The sequence below is a fragment of the Brachypodium distachyon genome, chromosome 1 (genome assembly GCF_000005505.3).
Source record: "Brachypodium distachyon strain Bd21 chromosome 1, Brachypodium_distachyon_v3.0, whole genome shotgun sequence".
Taxonomy (NCBI): Eukaryota; Viridiplantae; Streptophyta; class Magnoliopsida; order Poales; family Poaceae; genus Brachypodium; species Brachypodium distachyon.
Genome location: NC_016131.3, coordinates 58,287,236 through 58,309,575, shown reverse-complemented (window position 1 = coordinate 58,309,575; position 22,340 = coordinate 58,287,236). Strand labels below are relative to the sequence as shown.

At 47.6% G+C, this 22,340-nt stretch overlaps 3 protein-coding genes and 1 long non-coding RNA gene across 5 annotated transcripts; 1 reads left to right on the top strand and 3 right to left on the bottom strand.

The window, feature by feature from the left end:
* Window positions 1-8,769: 8,769 nt before the first annotated feature.
* LOC112270057 (GDSL esterase/lipase At5g03610-like) lies at window positions 8,770-10,422 on the top strand. The gene is made up of 3 exons (XM_024457715.1): window positions 8,770-8,892; window positions 9,018-9,335; window positions 9,472-10,422. The coding sequence occupies exons 1-3, from the start codon at window positions 8,847-8,849 to the stop codon at window positions 10,308-10,310; spliced, it is 1,203 nt and encodes a 400-aa protein (XP_024313483.1). The 5' UTR covers window positions 8,770-8,846; the 3' UTR covers window positions 10,311-10,422.
* Window positions 10,423-11,897: 1,475 nt separating this feature from the next.
* Window positions 11,898-14,550, bottom strand: LOC100822501. The gene is made up of 4 exons (XM_024458775.1): window positions 14,467-14,550; window positions 14,278-14,313; window positions 13,132-14,106; window positions 11,898-13,031 (listed from the first exon to the last, which is right to left on the bottom strand). Exons 1-4 carry the CDS (start codon window positions 14,548-14,550, stop codon window positions 12,966-12,968), a joined length of 1,161 nt encoding a protein of 386 aa, XP_024314543.1. The 3' UTR covers window positions 11,898-12,965.
* A 1,522-nt stretch (window positions 14,551-16,072) lies between these two features.
* On the bottom strand, window positions 16,073-18,002 carry LOC104581751. Of its 2 annotated transcripts, XR_002962384.1 has the most exons (3): window positions 17,672-18,002; window positions 16,669-17,573; window positions 16,073-16,518 (listed from the first exon to the last, which is right to left on the bottom strand). It is a non-coding gene; the product is annotated as an uncharacterized LOC104581751 (long non-coding RNA). The 2 variants fall into 2 exon arrangements; XR_729878.3 differs by having other exon boundaries at window positions 16,669-18,002.
* Window positions 18,003-19,401: 1,399 nt separating this feature from the next.
* Window positions 19,402-20,406, bottom strand: LOC100822187. The gene has a single exon (XM_003561446.1). It carries the CDS (start codon window positions 20,404-20,406, stop codon window positions 19,402-19,404), a length of 1,005 nt encoding a protein of 334 aa, XP_003561494.1.
* Window positions 20,407-22,340: the final 1,934 nt, after the last annotated feature.

Here is a 22,340-nt window from a genome sequence, read left to right as displayed (position 1 = left end):
ATCTTCATGAGAAAGCTCTACTCGAACATGACTGTCAACTACACAATCCTTAGTAGGTTTAGCTGCTCGAGGAATGTAGAAGTAGAAATGTTTATTTTCCACCCTAGTAGCATCACTTGGACCTGTACTAAGTCGACATTGATTTCTCAGCCTAGTTCCCCTAACACGTGTAAGAATCCTTCGCCAGTGCTGTATATTAATATTAGCTCTTAGATATCCAGCAATATTTATTGTATTTGCAAAAGGACCAGTGAAATCATTAAAAACTTCTAGGTCAAAGTACTCCTCAAATATCTCCATTGCTACGGATGCTAGTTTTGGTTGCTCTTCAGTATCTGTGCTTCCGAACACAAGCACCTTGAAGAAGTACCAGCTTGCTTCCCGAGGCAAAAAGTTTAGCCTAACGGCTTGTGTAGTTCCAAATCTTGTAATGTCCTCAGAAGGGCTTGTGATTATAATTTTACTGCCACTTGGAATGAAGCTTCGAGAAGCAGAGTACAGCCTTCTCCATGCCCCCTCATCAATGTCCCCATCTAGTTCAATGACAACAAGTATTTGTCCTTCATTCAGAGCATCACTTTGATGCTTGACTGTGCCCCCATCTTTCAGGTTACAAAGCTCTCCTTCTATAAATTTGTTCCCACAGAAGAGGACTATTTAAGAAAAGTGATCACGTACCCTTGCATCGCCGCAAACATGCTCAACAAGTGTGCTCTTTCCAACTTTTCCTTGACCAACTATTGGGAGGACACCCATCTTGAGTTCACCAGGAGGATCCCTTTGCAACAAGAAAGCGATGGTTCGTTCCATTTCCACTTGGCGACCAAACATGCATTTTCCCAAGAACAGATGCATGCTATATGGTTGACGAGTGATTGGAGGGTAATTCTTGAGAAAAACAACAAACTCACTCATATCAGTTACTAAATTTCCGACACTATCAAGCACCTGTTTCAACTCCCTTTTTCCCTTTATTGTGCTAGCAGAGACAGGAAGACGCTTTCCTGGATTGGATATGGACATAGCTAAGGAGCGGCTTGCGTGATGATCTTTGGCCTTCTCTTCTTCACGTGCAAGGTACCGGAATACGTCAAGCATGTAATAGCCTCTCCACATCTCTCCTCTGAGAATGTTGAGTTGTCGAAGCATTGCTTGGTTTGTGATGCATCTCCCCTCGGCCTCTTCCACAGTGATAAGAATCCGGAGCAGCAGCCGCTCTAGTTTCTGTAGGGTCTCCACCTTGGACAGTTGTGGCACTGCCAAGTATTTGTCGATCAGCAAGGATATAAATCTGCTAAGAACTTCCCCCAAAGTTGCAGAAACTTGGCTTTCCATCTTGCAGCTAGCCGTCCTGACAAGATGGAAGAAAGGAGTGGAGCCGGTATGCTGTGTGTATGATCATGCCAAGCCTATAATCTCTGTTTCACCAAAAGGTTGCATGGTTAAATAACTGTGGCCAGGGGAAGCTGGTCAAGACCTGAATAGTTATTGTCCCTGCTAATGGCATATGAGAAAGGAATTGGAATAAGAAATCTGAACACCCTGTAGTTGTCAGTTTCGATTATTCGGGAAAAGAAAAAGAAAAACGAAATCTGAGATGTTTCAGAGGACTCGTCTAATGTCCTTTTGGTACCTCAAGTTCCACCTTGTACCAAAGCTCTCCAAGGCGCATAGCGAACTCCGGCAATAGCGGTGAAAATTCGGCATACATACGATATTCGATCGAAGGCAAGTAAGCACACTGGGACGAGAACTCCTGTGTGAGTTTGATGTGAACAAGAGAGATTAAGTGCAAGCAGCCGGCCACTGAGGTGAGGCGTGCGTAGGTCCGTCTCAAACTTGAGGTGTTTCTTGAAGACATCAAACAAGTGCGATGATTTTTATTGGTTGATGTCAAGAGATGGAGCTCCCCAGCTTGATGTCAATCGGTTGGGTCATGCATCATATGTTATCTATTGGTTGGTTGGGTCATGCACTCATTCATACATCGATGGTGTACTATATTTGAGCTAAGCAATCAGCTAGCTTGCATATAAATAATTAAATTGAATCATCGATCGGTAACCTATCACTCACACTCGATTGAATATATGATACGTGGCGATCGATACCACAGTTGACACACGATCTCCAACTACGCCGCAAAAGTCATCCAAAATTTGTTTTTGAGACGTTGGAAGAAACCAAGAAATCATGCCCATTAGAGGCGCCCACGACGTCCCCGCAGCTCGCCGTGGAGCTCACAGAGGGGGCGCTTCACAGCCCGTGCTAGTACGATCCTCTGATCGGGGCGACGGCAGGGGGCGAGTTCCACGAGCGGTGGGCCGTGCCGGAGACGTACGCCGGTGGCACCACCATCGGCGTCCGTGCCGCCGACCGCCTTTGTGGCGGACGAGTATCTCTTCTCTCTCGACGCCTTTGGAAGGCGTGTCGAGCATCATCGGCGCGACGCGTGAGCGAGTCAGCCAATGCGGTGGTCGCCATGCTCCCATTCTTTGCGTTCTTGCCGTGGCTCGTCTCTCGAGGAGGACCGCGCCGGCAGCAGGAGCAGGAATAGCACAGCGAAGACTGCCCAACTCAGCTGCTAGCTAGAGATTACCCTTTGCTCTGAAATTTTAATTTCTATGCATGGGACCTGCTAAAAATAGCAATTGCATTGCCGGTGCCCGTCTGAGGCAGAGCAAAAGAAACGGATGGGAAGAGAAGACCTTCCTGGGCCGGGCTGGGCTAGCGTGGCACTCAGGACTGGAGGCACAAGAAGACCTTCCTGGGCCGTCAACTGCTGGACGCCAATTTTGGCACCTGACACATGAGCAAAGGCACGCTGGCCAAGAAGCGCACGCGGCCCCTTTTTCTCAGATCGGCGTGGGGAGGCCCGGAGGACGGACGGGCCGTGTTTCTGGCCCAGTTAACCAGCTCCTCGCCATTTTAACGGGCGGTGATGTGGAAATATCCAGCCTGGTAGGCCCGCGAGGACCGTCGGGCCCAGAGAGCTTCATGGGCCATGGAGACGATGGGCCGGCTTGGGCATAAGCACGAGTACTTCACTTATCCTCGTGAAGTGATCTAGTAACTAGTGTTGTCTCTAACCTTTTTTTTTGTCCTTCAATTTTTATCTACCTACTCTGATTTTCCCACTAGGCGCATATCATACATGCATCTTGAAACTGATCCAGCAACTTCGCAAAATCTTTTACTAGTACTGTTGCACGTAGCAGCTAGCCAGAGAAGTTCATGTGATGGAGTTTCCTTGATTCCAATCGGTTGGGTTCACGCAGCATATGCTATATATCTATCGGTTTGGGTCATGCATCGTACATGTAAAGCAACCGATCAGGTGTCTACAAATAAAAAACTTATTTGGATATTGGCACCGGACCATAAGATGGACACAAACCATTCAAAAAATTGAGATATTGGAAGAAACCAAAAAATTATGTCCAATAGACATGCCGACGACTTCCGTGTGATCCGCCTTGAAACCGATAGAAGAAATGGCCCATATCCCGTCCTCGTGCGATCCCCTGTTTGTGACGACGGCAGGGGAAGAGTTTCGCCAGCGGTGGGACGTGCCAAGGACGTACGCCGGTGGTGCTTCCACCCACCCTTATATGGAGACGTCGCCACTAACCACCACACCTCGGTCATCGAGACGGCCGCTGTCGAGGACGGACCTGGTCGGTCGTGGCGGCGGTGGCGGCAACTATTGGTGCTGGCGGCGGAGGAATCTGCACCAAGCGCAATGGCCATCTGCGTCACTGACGGCGGCTCGATGTTGATCAGTCTGGGGGATCGCGGGCCAAGGCTAGAGTCTGGACGCACTGATAGTTGTAACGATAGGAAGAGAAAAGACCAAACTACCCTTTTCTAATCAACGGCTAGATGTTTTTGGTACTCCTCACGTAGCCTTTTGGAGCACTGGGTACCGTAAAAACTCTCATATGCAATGTTTTGTTCGAATCCAAGAAAACTCATTTCATTGATATCTTATTTGTAACGAAACATTTGTGTGATTTATGGCCTGCAAGTGCACGGTGATGTTTATAGCCTTTTTGATTAGAAAAAGCGTCGAACCCATGAGAAAGCAAGGTAGCGAAGTCCACGGTGAACAACCTGAAATAAATCGCGAGAGAAATATTGTTGCAAAATACTAAGGTCACGACTACCGTTGTATCGCAGTTATGGACCAAGCCTTGCGATTAGAGATTAGAGATTGCAGATATGATTTTTTAAAGCACTCCCTCCGTTTCATAATTCTTGTCTCAAATTTGATCAAAAATGGAATTATCTATTCTTAAAAAGTGTCTAGATACATGTAATATTTCAACAAAAATTATGAAACGGAGGCAGTAGTAATGTAGAAAATAATTTCAGAATAAATAAAAATAGAAAATAATAACAAAACAGTAGACGAGAGCTTGATAAAAGGTTTTCACTTCAACAGCTAAACAGAAACGTCACGCAAAACTTTTTTTCATCCATCAATTTTTGTCTACCATACATGCATCTTGAAACTGATCCAGCAAGTAGCGGCCAGAAGTTCATGTGATGGAGATTCCATGGTTCCAAAAAAGGATTCCATGATTCCAATCGGTTGGGTTTGGGTCACGCATCATATGCTATATATCTATCTGTTTGCGTCATGCATCGTGCATGTAAGCAATCGATCAGGTGTCTATAAATAAACAACTAATTTGGATATCGGCACCGGACCATAACATGGACACAAGCCATTAAAAAATTTGAGATATTGGAAGGAACCAAAAAATTATGTCAAACAGACACGCGGACAACGTCCTTGCGATTCGGCTGGAAACAGAAGGAACAAACGCTTCACGTCTCTTGCTGGGACGATCCCCTCTTTGGGACGACGGTAGGGGAAGAGTTCGATGAGCGGTGGGCCGTGCCGGGGACGTACGCCGGTGGCGCCATCATCGACCTCCGTGCCACCGATACCTTTGTGGCGGACGAGAAACTCCTGTCTCTCGGCGCCATTCGAAGGTCTGTGAAGCATCATCAGCGCGATGCGTGCGTGGCTCAGCCAATACGGTGGTCTTCATGCTCCCATTATCGGCGTGGGAGCGGTGGGCACGTCTCTCCGGGAGAACCGCGCTGCGGGCAGTAACTGTTGCCGGCGAGTATAAATTAATATAGGAATAGCAGAGGGAGAACTACCCAGCTCGGTTGTTAGAGAGATGGAGTTGCGAAGGAGATAGCGAGAAAAGTCGAGCTAGAAGCTAGCTAAGCTAGAGCATTGTAGTTCTCAAATTTTAATGCAGTTGTTTCTATCCATAAAACCTGCTATTGTAATATAAAGATTGATGGTGGCATTAATTCAACAGCTATATGTTTGCTCTCTTTACATGCACATAAATCTAGGTAAGAATGATGGATCAACCTGGGTAAAAACTTTTGACAAGGTCAAATGGAGTAGTATTCATTTGCAGCCATGACTTGATATGGAAATTTGAATCGTTCAACTAGCATTTGAGGATGATTGGGCACATCGAATCGAAGAGCACCGTGGATATCGATGTCCAGGCAGGGCAGCATGTGCAGAGTAATCCCATCGACTTTGCATGCAATTACCCAAGGCGAGCTCAGTTGATTACAACCCATCGGTTCGGTCACGCGTTTCTGCAATCCCTCCATTCAGTCATGCAAACTATCTGAGCTGAGCCGTGCAATTAATCTGGTCTATATTTTATTTTTCAAAAAAGGGTGGAAATCCCGGCCTCTGCATCAATCGATGCACATAGCCATTTTTATTGCAAAGTTATAAAGAGTAGGTGTTATAAGTCACCAACAAGCGATCGTGGATACAAAAATAAGCCAGCTAAAAACATCAATCATGACAAATCTATAATTGAAGGCGTCTAGTACACCGCCAACCAGCCCGGTTGAAGGTACCGAGATACCATCTCCAGCCGGTTGCATCCAATATCCATAAGTCCCTGCAGGTGCACAGGGAGCAGGAAAGCCCAAAGACGGATCCAGTGTGTAGCTTTGAAGATAACCTGCAAAAAGTTGTAAACTCTGGATCGGTTAAAAACCACATCATTCTTGCAATTCCAGATAGACCAACAGAAAGCCGAAACTCCCATCCGCATATGAGCTTTAAGTTTTTTCTCTGCCCTATTAAGCCAGTTACCAAACAAATTAGTAATTGATGTCGGGGGTGGAAGATTAAAAGTAATAAAAATGATGCGCCAAATAATACGAGCAAGAGGACATGAGAAAAAAAAGATGTTGAATGCTCTCATCAGCACCACAGAAGCAACATTTTAAACTCCCTTGCCAATTCCGCTTCGCAAGATTGTCTTTAGTTAAAATAACCTGCCGATCTAGGAGCCACATAATTTTTTTTGACTTTGGAGGGAATCTTTAACTTCCAAATATATTTTCGACGAAAAACCGTTTGCCCATCCATAAAGTCCGCATACATAGACTTTACAGAAAAGACGTCCGAGGGAGTAAGACTCCAAACAAATCTGTCGGGCTCAGTCGACAAATTAACCGTCATAAGCCGCTGGATCAAGTGCAACCATCTTATCCATTTATCCCCAATGAGATTTCGTCTGAAGTGAATATTCAAAGGAATCGTCTGAAAAACCGCGGCAACAAAAATGTTTTTATGCTGAACAATGCGGTATAGGGATGGATATTGGTAGGCGAGCGGCGTAGTGCCAAGCCAGGTGTCTTTCCAGAAACGAATTCCAGTCCCATCCCTAAGGATAAAACACCCGCGATTAAAAAAATCATCTTTAACATGTATGAGGCCCTTCCAAAACTGCGAGTCAGTCGGTTTGGCCAGCGTTTGAGAAAGAGTGCTATTTTGGAGGTATTTATTTCGTAGTATCTCTTGCCACACATACCTTCCTCGTTAAGTAGCTTAAACAACCATTTGCTGAGGAGTCATCTATTTTTAAACTCCAGAAGCTCAATGCCCAAGCCCCCCTGATCTTTGGGACGACAAATAATATTCCATTTGGTCAATCTGTACTTGCACTTATGCTTGTCTGATTGACAAAAGAAACGAGATCTGTAAAAATCGCAATCCGTCGGTCGGTTGGGTCATGCAATCTATGTGAGGCGAGCCATGCATCATGCAATCTGGTCGTCTATAAATGATTGTATTGGTGATTATTAAGTACTCGACTAGTATAGGATAGACACAATATGTGTCGCCGATACCCATCGACCATTTGAAGTTCTCCAACTACACACTGCACAAGCCAATCAAAAACTATTGAGATATCGGAAGAAACCAAGAGATTATGCCCAGCGACGCCGCGGGGACTTGCGCAAGTGGCGCCACCACTGCCATCCGCACCAATGGTCAGTGATGCAACGTGTGCATATCTCGAGCGAGCCAGCGCCACCGGAGAACATGTCCAATGTCATCAGCTTCATCGGCGTAAGCGGTGACGGCACTCCAATGACATCCGTGCCAATCTCAATGACGAAGGATTCTATTTGCTGCCTTCCCGACCGTGGTCTCAGGGCGATAGTGGGGACGTCCAGCCTGGCCATCTCTTTCGGCTGGTCAGGTTCTACACGATGTGCGACGATCCGGCCCCCACGCAGGATGCTTGGACTGCGCCGTCGTCATGGCCTACCTCGATGAAGACATTAAGAACTTCTTTGCCCCTGCTCAGCAGAATTAAGCTAGCTATAGGTGCGCAGGTTAAGGGTTAATTAGGAGGAATTCGCCTGTAATTCCAAGTTTACCTCAAGTTTGGTTGGACACTAATGATGTCATATGATATATATAATCGATGGATTAATTAGTAGTTTCTGCGAGTTGAGTTCAGTGAGTCTCAAGTGTGCAAAATTCCATACTGATTTTGAATCTCAAGAAAAAGAAATTCTGAGTCTCGAACTCCTCCTAATTCAGAATCAAGTTAATGGATATTTACAGTAGATAGCGCGTGAGGCAACCAATTGAAACTTCCATCAGTCAATAGCATGAACATGTAATCGACTAATTTCAATAATAACTACTGGAATCAATAGCAATAGCGTTGCCGGTGGTTGATTTCTGGCTGCTGAAGCAGCGCAGTAGAGACGGAGAGGAAGAAGATCCTTGATGGGCCGGACTGGGCTGGGCAGTCGGTAGAGACTGGAGGAAGAAGGTCCGTCAGCTCGGGCGTACGTGGGGAGGCCCGGAGGACGTACGGGTCGTGTTTCCGGCCCAGTGGCAGGAGTTGCATCTACAGGGCTGGTTCATGGTCTCATGGGCCGGGCATTCTAAATGGACAGAGTAAGCTATACAACTACGGTCGGCAGTTCCTAAAAAAAAAAAAAAACTGCGGTCGGCAAACACATATATCCGGAGTTCATCCACCTCTAAAGTAATCCATCGATCTGAGAACAAAACTGAAAGAACTTGCACCTGCTGGAGTCCTTTAGTCCTTTAATAATTTTTTTAAAAACTTTGCCTCTTCTATCGCACGTAGACAATATATCTGGCCATTTAATTATAAGTGTTTGAACCTTAAATCCTTTTTGGTCTCGCTTCTGGCCGGACTCTAGAGTTTGAACCTTAGAATTCTTTTCGCGCCCCTGGACTCTGGAGTTTGAACTTCAAAATTCTTTTCGATCTCGCCTCTGGGCTCCGGAGTATGGAGTTCGAACCTTAAAATTCTTTTCGATCTTTGTTTGATCTGGACTCCGGAGGAGTCATTTGAAGTTTAAAGTCTGGGCATGATGACTTGTATAAATAGCAAAATAATGCACGCTCGGGAACATATATTTCCTACACAAAACCATCGATCGATCATCACTTTGGTGCCCCCTTCAAATCGCTCTCCACACGTAGATTGATCTCCATCGAGAGAGCTGCCATGGCGAAGCTAATCCTCCTCCTCCTCGCGTTGATGGTCGCTGCTTGTAAGCTGGGGATCGGTTTCTAATTTCTTACAACATATCATATACGTACTCTCGTTAATGAATCACCATGCTTGATCTTTCCGTCTAATCAAAAATTCATTAACAAACGTGCATATATATTGCAGGTGATGTGTGTGCGATACCCTCGAGAGTCCAGCGTCCTGATCCTCGAATCTGCGCGCAGTTGCCCTTGTTGCCCATTTGTGCTAATATTGCCCCGCCTAGCCCTGTCGTTCCTGCTAACCCGCCGCCGCCAACCGGTCCTAGCCTGTTCGTCTTCGGCGACTCCTTCGCCGACAACGGCAACCTCGCCAAGGACGCCACCCAACGTGTCGCCGACAATGGCCTCATCCGGCAGTGGTACGTGCCGTATGGCTCCTCTGCCAATGACTCCACCCCCTCTGGCCGCTTCTCGAATGACAAGGTCCAATCGGACTTCATCGGTACGTGTTCATAGTTCTTCATCCATTGACTAGTTTGCAGATTTGCACTTAATGGGAGTTTTCACTTGATACGTCGCCAGGCCAACAAGCCCTTTTAGATCATATATTCTCGATCTTTAACTTGTGTGCATTGCAGCGGCGATGATGGGTTTCGAGAAGTCGCCGCCGTCGTACGCGTCGACGGGGGCCAAGGGCCACTGCCACCCGACGGGAATGAACTTCGCGGCGGGCAGCTCCGGCGTGTACGCGGTGCCACGCGGCGCGCCCCAGCTCTCGGACCAGGTCGCCACGTTCGCCGGCCTCGTCCGCTCCGGCGTCATCTCCAAGGCGCAGCTCGCGGCCGACTCCGTGGCGCTGATCGCCATCTCGGGCAATGACTACGACCGCGTGAGCGTGGCGGCGCCCGCGGGCTTCGGGGACGTGACGGCCTTCATCAAGAACGTGACCTCGGGCATCGCGGCCTCAGCAGACCGGCTGAAGAAGCTCGGCGTCGGCAAGGTGCTGACCAACAACCTCCACCCCGTCGGCTGCGCGCCGTCACAGACGAGGGCCATCGGATACGGCGCCTGCGACGGCGTCGCAAACGCCGGCGCCCCCGTGCACAACAGGAACCTGGCCCACCTCGTCGGCGACAAGGAGGGCGTCTTCGTCGTCAACCTCCACGCCGCCTTCTCCAGCGTCCTCGGCTCACTAGTGTCGTCCTCCGGGTCATCGTCGGGCAGTAGTAATACCAGAGGTGGCCACCACGGGCAGTTCCAGCACAAGCTGACGCCGTGCTGCGAGAGCAACGACCCCAGCGGATTCTGCGGCGACACCAACGGCGACGACGTGAACCCGGAGCAGCTCTACACGCTGTGTGAGGATCCGGAGAGGTACTTCTATTGGGACGAGATGAATCCCACGCAGGCTGCCTGGACTGCTGTCATGGCCTACCTCGAGGAAGACATCAAGAATTTCCTGGCTCCGGCTAATTAAGCAGCGTCATAGTTTTAGTTTCGGACTTCAATTCACACTGATGATGCCATAGAGTAGATATAGTTCTGTCGGTTAATTAATGGATTAGCAGTTAATTTGTGTCAGTCGAGGAATTTCGTGGCATTATATTATTATTATACCATCGCAGAATCAACCAATATTTGCATGCTACTGTTTCTTTCACAGCTTAAATATATATGGACACGCCTATGAAACTGATCCAACAACTTGGCAAATTCTTTACCAGCTAGTGTTGCACGCAGCGGCCACATGAAGTTCTTGTGATGGAAGCTTCCTCGATTAATTCCAATCCGTTGGGTCACACGCATCATATGCCATCGATTGGTTAGGTCACACATCATATCTGAGCCTCAGAACCAAGTGCAATCGCAATCAGCTGGCCTATAAATAACTGAGTTGGATTATCGGTAGATATGATATGTGACAATTGATACAATTATACCGGCCTTAAAAAATTGAGATATGGGAAGAAACCAAGAAACTATGCCCGTGCCGTGCAACCACGCGCTGTGCTCAGGCGACGCCATCATCCAGACGGGCTCCCCTTTGATCGTCTTCCTCGACGTCGCCTACGGCATGCTGGCGCAGCAGCTGAGGCGGCAGCTCAAGCGCAGCCCGATCCTCGTCCCGGTGCCGCAAAGGTCTCGGGAAGAGGAAGAGATGTTGTGCGTGGCGCCGGAGGATTTCTGGCGGGTGCCGCCTGAGAACTAGTGGGTACCGTCGGTGCCGGAGAAGAAGGCGTGCTTGCTCGTGACCACGCTGCCCGTGAACGAGACTACCTACATTGGGAACTATATGCAATATTTCGATAGAGTTGAGCAAACTTGCTTCATTGGGAACTACACAATATTTCGATAGAGTTGAGCACATGCGATATTTCAATATTTCGATAGAGTTGAGCACATGCGATATTTCGATAGAGTTGAGCAAACTTGCTTCATGACAATTTCGATAGAGTTGAGCAAACTTGCTTCATGACAATTTCGATAGAGTTGAGCAAAATTGCTTCATGACAATTCGATAGGTCATCACAAATAATGCTGTGTCAAGTATGATAGCTGATGCTCCCCGCAACAATTAAATCTTTGCCCATTCAGTGACCTGCATGCAGTTTCTGTGACCAAATTTTCGCAACTCTTTTCCTGGTTGACATCACATGCTGACTTGGATGAATTTGGCCTCCCTTTTTCCGAGATGTTGAGAGGTACTTGCAGACATTCTCTCACAGGAAAAAGAAAACAAGGCAAGATAAGAGCATCTTGAAGCACTATGCCAGTATATTTTTGTTGTCAAACTGATGCTATGTTGGAATTCTGAATGCCCGTATATTTTTGTTTTCAAACTGATGCTTATATTCGAATTCTGAAGTCGGAATCCTCAAATAAGACCGTACCTCTGCATTGGTACAAGCTATAGTTCAACAGTGGTTCATTTTAATTTCAGTTCTTATGCATATTTGCTTATTATTTATGTGATGGGATACACCTCAAGGTTAGCTGGAGAAAGGAACAAAAATCAGCTCCCAACAAGAAATGGTTGGACAAAAGTACACTCTGCACCTGAAGAAACATGACGAACATAGACTGAATTTATCATTAATCACGCAGCACAGCAGGAAGTATAAGTAGTAGCTCTGCCACATAACGATGCATCAAAGGACACTTTTTGTAACGATGCATCAAAGGACAGTTCTTGTAGGGCAACCAAAAGAACACCCACCAAATTACAAACGAGAAACAGCTAGCAGTTAGCCTCTCTGCCATACCCCATACTAGATACAACAGCACACAGCGGCTCATATGAGAACATGAGAACAGCTACAACTGAACCAACAGCAAGTCCTTGGCCAAAAAATATCCTCCAATGTTTCACCGTTCTGAGGATAAACCACCAAACCTGTTTCAGATTCAGCCATGGTTCCAGATTGCTCCAAACGTTTCTGAGTTAGCCTTGTTTTTATGAAAGAGAGTGGATAACAGCTGGTCCATTGTTCAAAATTGCAAACCCTGGAAACAGCTCAAGCACATGATGCATAAAAGGAAGCACGACAGGATAAATCCTTACTATGAGTCCCAAGGAAGAAAAAATAACTTACTATACAGAGTCACGTTTTGAGCGAATTATTACCTTGAATCCTTGACATAGACATGCAGCTCACATAGTTTAACCATGTCAGTTCACAGTTCCACGCTTGTCCAAGAATTCCTTCAGCTTTCTCAGTACTTCAGAACCATGCACAATCAAACTAGGAGCATAACTTGGCTACTTTGAAGAAATGGCCGAAACTACAACTTGGGACTACCAATACAACCTGGTAGCTACATCACTCTATCCTCACTTCCAATGTAACACTTAGGAAAGAAAACTGAAAAGATATCAGAAAGTACGTATAGGAACATACTGTTACCGAAAAGATACAGTGCAGACAGCATTGGAACATAATGTAGTTCAACTTCAGAAATAAATGAGATATCGGGTTTTGCATGATAATAAACCAATAAGTTGGAAATTGTACTAACTTTTGACTAAATCCAAGACACTTTTTATGGTTCGATCAGAGGGAGTATCTAAGATCACTACTCCTACCAGTCTACCACCTGTCCCTTGATCCATAAGCCTTTGCTCTAGAAATTATCAGGCCTTGCCAAACAGTTGAAACACAACCTCATTGCCCCTGGCCTGTACGAGCTGCTTCCATTGCTGCAAGAATTTAGAAAACAAAAGTGAGCTAGTTGATGAATCAAACACTAGCAGATGCGCCGACGAAAATGACTTGGGTGCCCTCAGCGAAACCAATCACCATGGTCTCAGACGAGAGGGCGCCGCGAGGGAGCAGTGTCTCAAGATTGACGACCCGGTGTTTTGCCCATCCTAGAGCTCCATTGGGGCTGGCGGCCCTCGACCACAAGGTTAGTGTTGCACCATCCGACTTAGCAAATCCCAAACCACCATCTTGTGCCATGACGAGCCTCCCAGGGATACCCTCAGGCTCAGGCGGCAAATCGATGAGAGACAAGCGACGGGTACCGAGTCGGTACTCGATGATTTGGTTACTGACGCTTGTGAAGCACAATGCATCGCCCACAAGGATGCTACGCATAAGTTTGGAGCATAGGGGATGGGGGTGATGAACCGAGGTTACTTGGCTCCATGTGCCAGTCTCTGAAGAGTAGAGGCGGGCGCATATCTCTGGGTCCTGACCGACGGCCACGACGGCCACAAGGAACGGCCCTCCTTGGCAGCCGGAGTGGTCGCAGCCTTGAGCGGCGCAGAGCACCGCCGCGCCGAAGCCCGACGTGTATCTCATGTTGGGCGGAGGGACGCGGGTCTGGTATGCCGTCACGGGGTCCCAGACGAGGAGGAGGCCCTTTCGTGCCTGAAGAGCAACTATGAGTTCTTGTCGGCCAGAGCGGACGAAAAGGGCGCGGCCATGGCGGCAGTCAACGGCGAAAAGGCCGCGGGGACGAAAACGGCGGGAGGCGGCGGAGGTGGGGACGAGACGGGCGTCGGAACGGCCGCCGTTATGGATGAGCCCCAGCACGGGAGGCGCCCCGTGGAACTTGAGGTAGCGGCGGCGGAACCCGCGGCCGGCGATGAGGCGGCGCCACGGCTTGCAGACGGCGGAGGCGCGGGCGAGGTGGTGTGGCTCGTCCGGCGGGAGGCGGAGGAAGACCTCCTCGAGGAGCTCGTCCAGCAGCGGCGGCGGTGGCGGCGGTGCCGCGGCGAGGGTTTCGACCTCTCCTGTGGAGTTTGTATATTTTTTTAAGCAACCATATAGTCACGACAAGAAATAAAACATGATTGTCAAACAACTTTATCCCACCTGGCAAAAAGTAAAAATAGAATTTTATTCTTGGAGAAACTTGTCCCTCGCCGAACCGTCATCCACCCACGTCCTTCAACGCCATCATGGCAGCACGAAAAAAGGGGAAAACAACCTCCATACCAAGATCTGGGAGAGCACCTTCGCATACAAGTAGGCCTGGACAAAAAATTCGTTGCTTAACAATCTTAACGAGGGCTCGCGAGTTTGGTTCGTTAAGAGTTCGGTTCGTTAGTCAAAAACCAAACCGAACAACTGAACCGAACATCAGTTTCAGATCGTTAGTGTTAACGATCTTAACGAGCGACTCACCGAGCTCTCGTTAGGCTCGTTATGAAGCGCGTCACGCACAGGAGGCCAGGAACCACCGAACCAGGCCTTGCGGTTGCGGCCCATCTCGCTCTCTCTCGTGTCTCGTACTCTCGTCGACTCGTCGTCTCTCCCAGTCACACTCGATCCCGAATTCCCGATCTCGTCGTCTCATCGACCCGAAGCAACTGGCGGCGGCGCGGCGGTCCCTCCCCAGTCCCCACCCCCACCAGCCGCCTCCGACTCCGGATCCGCCCCCACCGGATCTGGCTCTGCCTCTATCCAGTCCCCCGCCGGCCGCCGGCCGGTTCCCATCCAGGGATCCAGGCGCATGGAGAAGGAGAAGGAGAAGCAAACACAGGGACGGCGCCCTAGAAGTACAACTACAAGCATGGAAGTCTGCGAGTGAGACTGTGAGCCTATCTTGATTCTTGTGTGATTGGAATGGAAGTCTGGACTCTGGAATAGGTCCTTATTTTGCTACTGTCTTGTGTGAACACTTGAACTGCTCATCTGATGTGTTATTTTCAATCTCTATAGCATTGTCACCTAACTGTCAGTTTGATATAATTTGTTTGTTGTCGGAATTTACCCCACGCAAATAGGTCATGCCAAATTTTTTAGATCAGCTAGCTTTTGAGCTATTTCTGTTAAAGAGTTTTTAACGATCTTAACGAGCGCTCGCGAGCTTTTATCGAACCGAGCCGAACTATTGTTGGAGATCGTTAAGGTTAACGATCTTAACGATCCGAGCGCTTAACGAACCAAGCTTAACGAACCGAGCTCTTAACGAACCGAGCGCGCTCGTTAGCCAGGCCTACATACAAGGATGCTTTCCGAACCGATGAACCGGACCGTCGCAAGCAACGAGACAGAAACTTTGTGGCACGTCGGCTGGGAATCTTCCCCATGGTCACCAGAACTCAACGCCGTCATCTTCATCCAACACAGTCGAAGAAGAGGAAGAGGAACGCCGCTGCCTGCCATCATCCACACATCCAATTGCAAGACAGCAAACACAATTACAACAACTAACATTATCGCTACTCGCAAAAGTGCCGATTGCTGACCACGAGACACGAATCTCGCTGGATCCAAAGATCGGCAAGACAACCAGGCCGCCTGCCCCTTGATGCCACCCGTTGGAGCGACGTCAAGATGGAGGAAGAGTAGAGGCAAATTATTCCGACACGGCGCCGTCTCCTTCATAGAAGCAACGCCTCAAGAAATACCATGCCAACCTAACTACAGCCCGGAGTCACAACGTCATGGTTTGTTACACTTACACGGGAGGGAGAAGAGATAAGGAGGACGAATACTTACTCTTCGGCCGGTTTGTTTGTTACCCGCACGGCCCAGGATTGCTACTGATCATCTACCTTAATTACCTTGGATTAATCTTTTCCTCTCGAGAAAAAAACCTTGGATTAATCTTTTTTCTTTCTTGCTTTGATCTTGATCGGATCGATCCAACTTTTATATATGCTGGTCATTATTTTTTTACTCAAGTCTTGATTAGATCGATTTGTTTTTAATTATATATATCGATGCGTGCATTAATTAATTAATTAATACCTTGATATATACTTGATCTTTGCCGGCCCTGCAGTGTACTAATATAATACTTTGCTTAATCTTGATTATACCCACCTTACATTGATCCATGCGCATGCATGCATGCATTAATCGGCATTCGTGCGTACGTACCAATTGATCATGTTGGATCTTACATAATTTGCGTGTATATATTAATTGCAGCGGCCATGATGGGTTTCAACAAGTCGCCGCCGCCGTACGCGTACGCCTCAACGGGGGCGAACGTACGGCAACTGCGACCCGACGGGGATGAACTTCCCGGCCGCCACCTCCGGCGTGTACCCGGTGCCACGCGGCGCGCCCACGCTGTCCGACCAGATCGGCAGCTTCGAGAGCCTCATCACCTCCGGCGCCATCGCCCCGGGGGCAAAAAACATCCCCCAATGTTTCATCCTTCCGAGGATAAACCACCAAACCTGTTTCAGATTCCTCCAAACGTTTCTGAGTGAGCCTTGTTTTCTGAAAGAGTGGATAACGGGAGATATGAGGTCCATTGTTCAAAATGGCACCCTGGAAACAGCTCAAGTACAACTGAACAAGATGCATAAAAGGAATCACGACACAAGAAAAATTAACTTACTATACAGAGTCACGTTTTGAGCGTATTACCTTGAATCCTTGACACAGACATGCAGCTCACATAGTGTTAAACCATGTCAGTTCACAGTCCCACACTTGTCCAAGAATTCCTTCAGCTTTCTCAGTACTTCAGAACCATGCACATTCAAATTTTGAGCAAAACTTGGCTACTTTTAAGAAATGGTCGAAACTACAACTTGGGACTACCAATACAACCTGGTAGCTACATCACTCTATTCTCATTGCCAATGTAACCCTAGAAAAAAAACCCTGAAAAGATACAGTACAGAAAACATAGGAACATACTGTTACTGAAAAGATACAGTGCAAACAGCATAGGAACATAGAGAAATGAGATATCTGGTTTTACATGATCATAATTCAATAAGTTCGAAATTAGATGTTGTCATTTTTAAGCAAGGGAAAATTGAAGGGAAACCAAATTAACTAGGAGTGACTCTGTGCATAATATATTATGTCATTAAGAATTGCCACTTTCATGCACTTACTTTCTTGAGGATAGACAACTTTAGACAAATGTAGTCATTTATACCCGGGCGCACTACTACAGAAACGGTTATCAGTAACGGGCGGGCCGCCCGTCACTAACTTCCTGTCACTAATGTACTGAACATCAGTAACGGGCCTACGGACCGTCACTGATGTGGTACACGTAGTGGCGGGCACAAGTAGGGACCGACAATGATGAGTTGTGGCCATAATTAAAAAAAACTCATGGCTAGCATATAATTATATGCTAGCCATGTTTATTTTGTTCTAATTGCACACAAATTGCTGGCATAATTGTCAGGGCGGCCACATCCGGCGTCATGGCCGTCAGCTGCTCCTCCAAGCGCCACGCGCCGCCGCTGCTCCAGGTCCCGCAAGCCGCTTGTCCTCCAGGCGTTGGTCGAGGAGGCTGCGGGTTGGCAAATCTGTATATACATACAAGCAGTATCTTGACACCACAACAAATCACTTAAATCCGGAATTAGAGATTCTATATACAAATTTGTATACAAAAACAAATCACCAAATAATCCGGCTAACTTGTTGCTTGCCAAAATTGCACGCCGAGCCGGCCACCAACCAAGAAATCTACGAGAGAGAAAGTGAGATTTAGAAGAAAAAAACGAGAGAGAGGGAGAGATGCGTACCCGGCGACGCTGCTGCTCCTCCATACGCGCTCTGTCGTCGCCGGCCGCTGGTGTGGGAGGAGGAGAGGGAATCACAGTGAGGGAGGAGGGGCAGTGGCGCTGGTGAGGAAGGAGATAGGGCTGTTCGTGTAGGAGGTAGACAGGGTGAGAGATGGGGAGGGCAGAGGGAGAGATAAGCATGTGGCGGCTAGGGGAGGAAAGATTGGGGATGGGGGAGATGAGGCTAGCTTTTATAGGGTATCCCTCCAAACCCTAGGGCCCTCGGGCTGGGCTGGGCCTAAATGGCCATTAGTGGCGGGTATCACAGCATGAGTCGACACTGATGGGTTCATAATTTGTATTCTTCATTTTCATCTAATTTACAAATATTCTAAATAAGTAAATTGGTCTATGAGTTCATCAATGTGGTCTACTATTTTTGGAAACTTGATATGTGCCATTTTTAACCATTTTATTTGTATTTGCTTCACAAAATGCCCCGTTTTCCGAAACACATAAACATTCATACCTAATACTAGTACATTTGGTGCAGAATTTTCAAAACCTTTGGACATTAGCAAAGAAACAAGTTCTACTTTGTGTGAAAAGTTTAACTACGGGAAATAACAAGATTGTATTACATAGGCCATTTTTCAAATGTCACCATATGGTATTATTGTTCCAATATGTTAATCAAGAAAAAATAAGACTTTAGCAAAAAGAATCACATTTTTATGATTTTTTTATGAATTAGTTATGATTTTTTCAATTTTCATAGGTCCCAGGGATCATCAGTGGCGGGCCTATACGCGAGGCCCGCCACTGATGTATGTTTTTCTGAATTTTGCAGTTTTTCACTTGTGTCCATTAGTGGCGGTCATGAGCAGAGCCCGCCACTGATGTCTGTCGGGTCCAAAATTGCAAGTCTGCAGCTATTTATCAATGGCCGGCGCGTGACCACCCGTCACTGATGCTCGACATCAGTGGCAGGCAGGCTGCACCCGACACTAATATGTCGTCACATATATACGTTTTTGTAGTAGTGGTGTCGTTTCATTGCAAGCTGACATTTCAAGCTATAGATAAAGGAGGGTTATATATGGTGGTTTTACTGGCTTGATTACAAATATAAGCCCTTATAGAACTTGACACCAACGAGAAAGCTACCAAATATAACAAGCTCTTAAATAAAGTTCCATAAAGCAAGACTAAGACCAGCTGTAATCTTTGGTCAAAAGAAAAAAGAGAAAAAAAGACCAGCAGTAATCTCACATATCCAGATCCACACTTGTGATATATCTAAAATCACTACTACCAAGTATCCCTTGATCCATAAACCTTTGCTCTAGAAATTAGGCCTTGCGAAACAGTTGAAACATAACCTCATTGCCCCTGGCCTACGAGCTGCTTCCATTGTTGCAAGAATTAAGAAACAAGAAGTCAGCTAGTTGATGAATCAGTTTCGCCTCAGCCTACATTTTGCTTACTCACGAGCCACAAGTACCAAACAAGTGGCACAATGTAAATCCACACATGCACAAAACCATTATATGCATGAGTTGGTACCTGGAAAGCTCGTGTAGGGAAAGACTATCATTGCCTCATCAAACACCTTCCTCGCTCGCCCTTACTTGAGTTCAATCACGTAGACACTACCAAATATGCCCACGAAAATGGCTTTGGTGCCCTCAGCGAAACCAAGCACCTTGGTCGCGCCCGGCACAAACCAGAGGTCGCTGCGAGGGAGCAATGTCTCGAGATTGATCACCCGGTGTTGCGCCCATCCTGGAGCTCCATTGGGGTCGGTCTCCCTCGACCACAGGGTTAGGGTTGAACCGTCCGTTTTCGCGAATCCCAGCCCACCACCTTCTGCCATCATGAGCAACCCAAGGAACATGGCCTTACCATCAGGCAGCAAATCGGAGAGTGACAAGCGAAGGGTACCGAGTCTGTACTCGATGATCTGGTTCTTCATGACTGCGAAGTACAACGCATCGCCGACGAGGACGCTAGGCATGTGATTGGCCCATGAATGGGGGTGATGAACTGAGGTTACTTGGCTCCAGGTGCCGGTCTCTGAAGAGTAGAGGCGCGAGGATATCTCTTGCTTGGCTGCATCGGTGGACACGACGGCCACACGGAACGGACCTCCATGGCAGCCGGAGTGGTCGCAGCCTTGAGCGGCGCAGAGCACCGCCGCGCCGGAGCCCAATCCGAAGGCCATGTTGATGTCGGGCGAGGGCACGTGGCGCCGGTCGCCCGTCAGGGGGTCCCAGACGAGGAGGTCCCCCGAGATATCCTTGATTCTGGTGGGAGAGGGGACGAAGAGGGCGCGGCCGTGGCGGCAGTCGACGGCGAACCAGCCGGGAAGGAGGTGATCGGCGGGGCGGAAGGCGGAGGTGGGGACGAAACGGTCGGAGGTGGGGACGAAACTGTTACAGAGGAGCCCCAGCACGGGAGGCGCCCCGTGGAACTTGAGGTAGCGGCGGCGGAATCCGCGGCCGGCGATGACGCGGCGCCACGGCCTGCAGACGGAGGAGGCGCGGACGAGGTGGTCTGGCTCGTCCGGAGGCAGGCGGAGGAAGACCTCCTCGAGGAGCTCGTCCAGCAGTGCCGGCGGCAGCGGCGGCATGGTGGCGGTGGCGCGGGTTTGGGGAGCAGGGCTTCGTGGGCTTGCCGTTGCAGAGTGGCTCGCTCTGGATACACGGTTGGCCGGTTTTCAACCAGCTTTAGCTGAGCACCTGCCATGTGGGGCCAGAGCGCAGTGAGAGCGGGACGCTGATCGCAGATGGTAGTACCATTTTGTTTTAATTTTTTGATTGGGGCACATACGAAAAAACAAAGCATTTTTTTCCCGTGACAAAATATTTTGTTTGTATATATGAATTTAAGATTTGACCAAGTTTATAAATCTATCCAAAGTCAAATTCTCTTAAGATTTGACAAAAACTAATTTTTTTTGACTTAGTACAAAGTTACTCTCTCCAATTCATAAAAAGTGTCGTCCATTATGTACTAAGACCCTGTTTGTTTGGGCTTTTGCTTCAACTTTTGCTGCTTCTAACTTTCTAAAAACATCTTTTCCATTTACACATAAAGCTGAGAAGCACATCAGGAGATGCTTTACCACGAAATTCTCAATAAGAAGCTGATTCTAAATTATTGTCAAACATGGATGTATCTATTCTCATAAATCGTTTAGATATATGTAATATTTCGATAACAATTTGGGATTGAAGTGAATACTTTGTTTCGGTTGGGTCACGCATAGTCACATACCGCTATCCAACGATCGGTTGGCTCATGCATAGTGATTACTGGATGCAAGTACGAGTGCAACATATGATCGATGGAGCCCGCTTGATTTCAATCGGTTGGATCACGCTCTGTATACGAGCTATCCGTCCATCGGCTGGGTCATGCATCCTATACTCTCTGGTCCCTAAGCAATTGATTTGGCCTATAAATAAGCTAGCACGATTCCATCACAGATCATATGACATGTGCTAGCTACTAGTCACACTCCACAGGTCCTCAACTACACCACACACAAGCCAATCAAAAACTGAGATATTGGAAGAAACCAAGAGGTTATTATGTCCCCTGACGAGCCGGGGACATGCGTCGGTGGCGTCAGCATCGGCATCCGCGCCCGCCGACCATCTATGAGTCTACTCATACTCGAGACAGCCGACGGCACTTGAGGATGGGTTAGACATCATCGTCGGCATTGGGCAGAGCGTTGACGGCGGCGACTCGACAACGTTCGCGCCGTTCATCCACGACTACCTCATTTTATAACATTTGTTGGCGTGACATGGCCGCATTAATTACCAACATTATTAATTGTTATATTTCCTTCAATCCCATACGTAACCTACAATATAACTTGGTAATCGTGAATCTCGGGCTGGCACTGGTGTTTTTTTAATATTTTTAGAAGTATTATTCACTCTAAATTGAAAAAAAAAACACTATAAATCCTAGACGGTTGTTTGTTAGGGAGGGATAAAGGTGGATTATATCCCTAGTTTTCGGTCGCGAAACACTTCCCTTTTTAATCAATTAAAAACACTTTTACTAAAAGATACATTTTTTTTGAGAATTACATTTTTTTGAGCGAATTTTGAGAATTACCAAGAGATACATCAGCGTCAAACAAAAGTCTGTACTGTACCTTTCCGGGCTGGGCTGGGCAGTCCACACGAGGAAGAAGAATTTTTTTTTTAGAACTAGCAAAGTGCCCGTGCGTTGCCATGTGGCCGCTTCGCTGCGCTCCGCTCGAACAAATTGATTTTTTTTCTTGATCATGGTGCCTTGCCCGTGGCAGTGCCCATGCGCTGGTACTGCCCGCTGCGGTCCGCTCCGCTTCGCTCGTTTAGGATCACAGTGTCTTCAAAGATATGCGAGTTCACAGAAATAAGGTGGACTCTAGATGTTGCCATGAGTGAGAAGATTGAGAATTTGCAATTGCAGGAGATGGATATAGATGGGACTATATCTTGGAGTTACTGTTCTTGATTCTGGGGCAGCTACAGAATAATAGGGCAATGCATTTTGCAGGCA

Bases quoted from the DNA above. Each gene is read 5' to 3' on its own strand.
- LOC112270057 (XM_024457715.1), top strand. From the start codon at position 8,847: ATGGCGAAGCTAATCCTCCTCCTCCTCGCGTTGATGGTCGCTGCTT. The intron at 8,893-9,017 runs GTAAGCTGGGGA...TATATATTGCAG, and splicing joins CGCGTTGATGGTCGCTGCTT to GTGATGTGTGTGCGATACCC. The intron at 9,336-9,471 runs GTACGTGTTCAT...TGTGCATTGCAG, and splicing joins GGTCCAATCGGACTTCATCG to CGGCGATGATGGGTTTCGAG.
- LOC100822501 (XM_024458775.1), bottom strand. From the start codon at position 14,550: ATGGGCCGCAACCGCAAGGCCTGGTTCGGTGGTTCCTGGCCTCCTGTG. The intron at 14,107-14,277 runs GTATGGAGGTTG...TTGTCGTGACTA, and splicing joins AGGTGCTCTCCCAGATCTTG to TATGGTTGCTTAAAAAAATA. The intron at 13,032-13,131 runs GTGATTGGTTTC...AAATTCTTGCAG, and splicing joins CCCTCTCGTCTGAGACCATG to CAATGGAAGCAGCTCGTACA.
- LOC100822187 (XM_003561446.1), bottom strand. From the start codon at position 20,406: ATGCCGCCGCTGCCGCCGGCACTGCTGGACGAGCTCCTCGAGGAGGTC.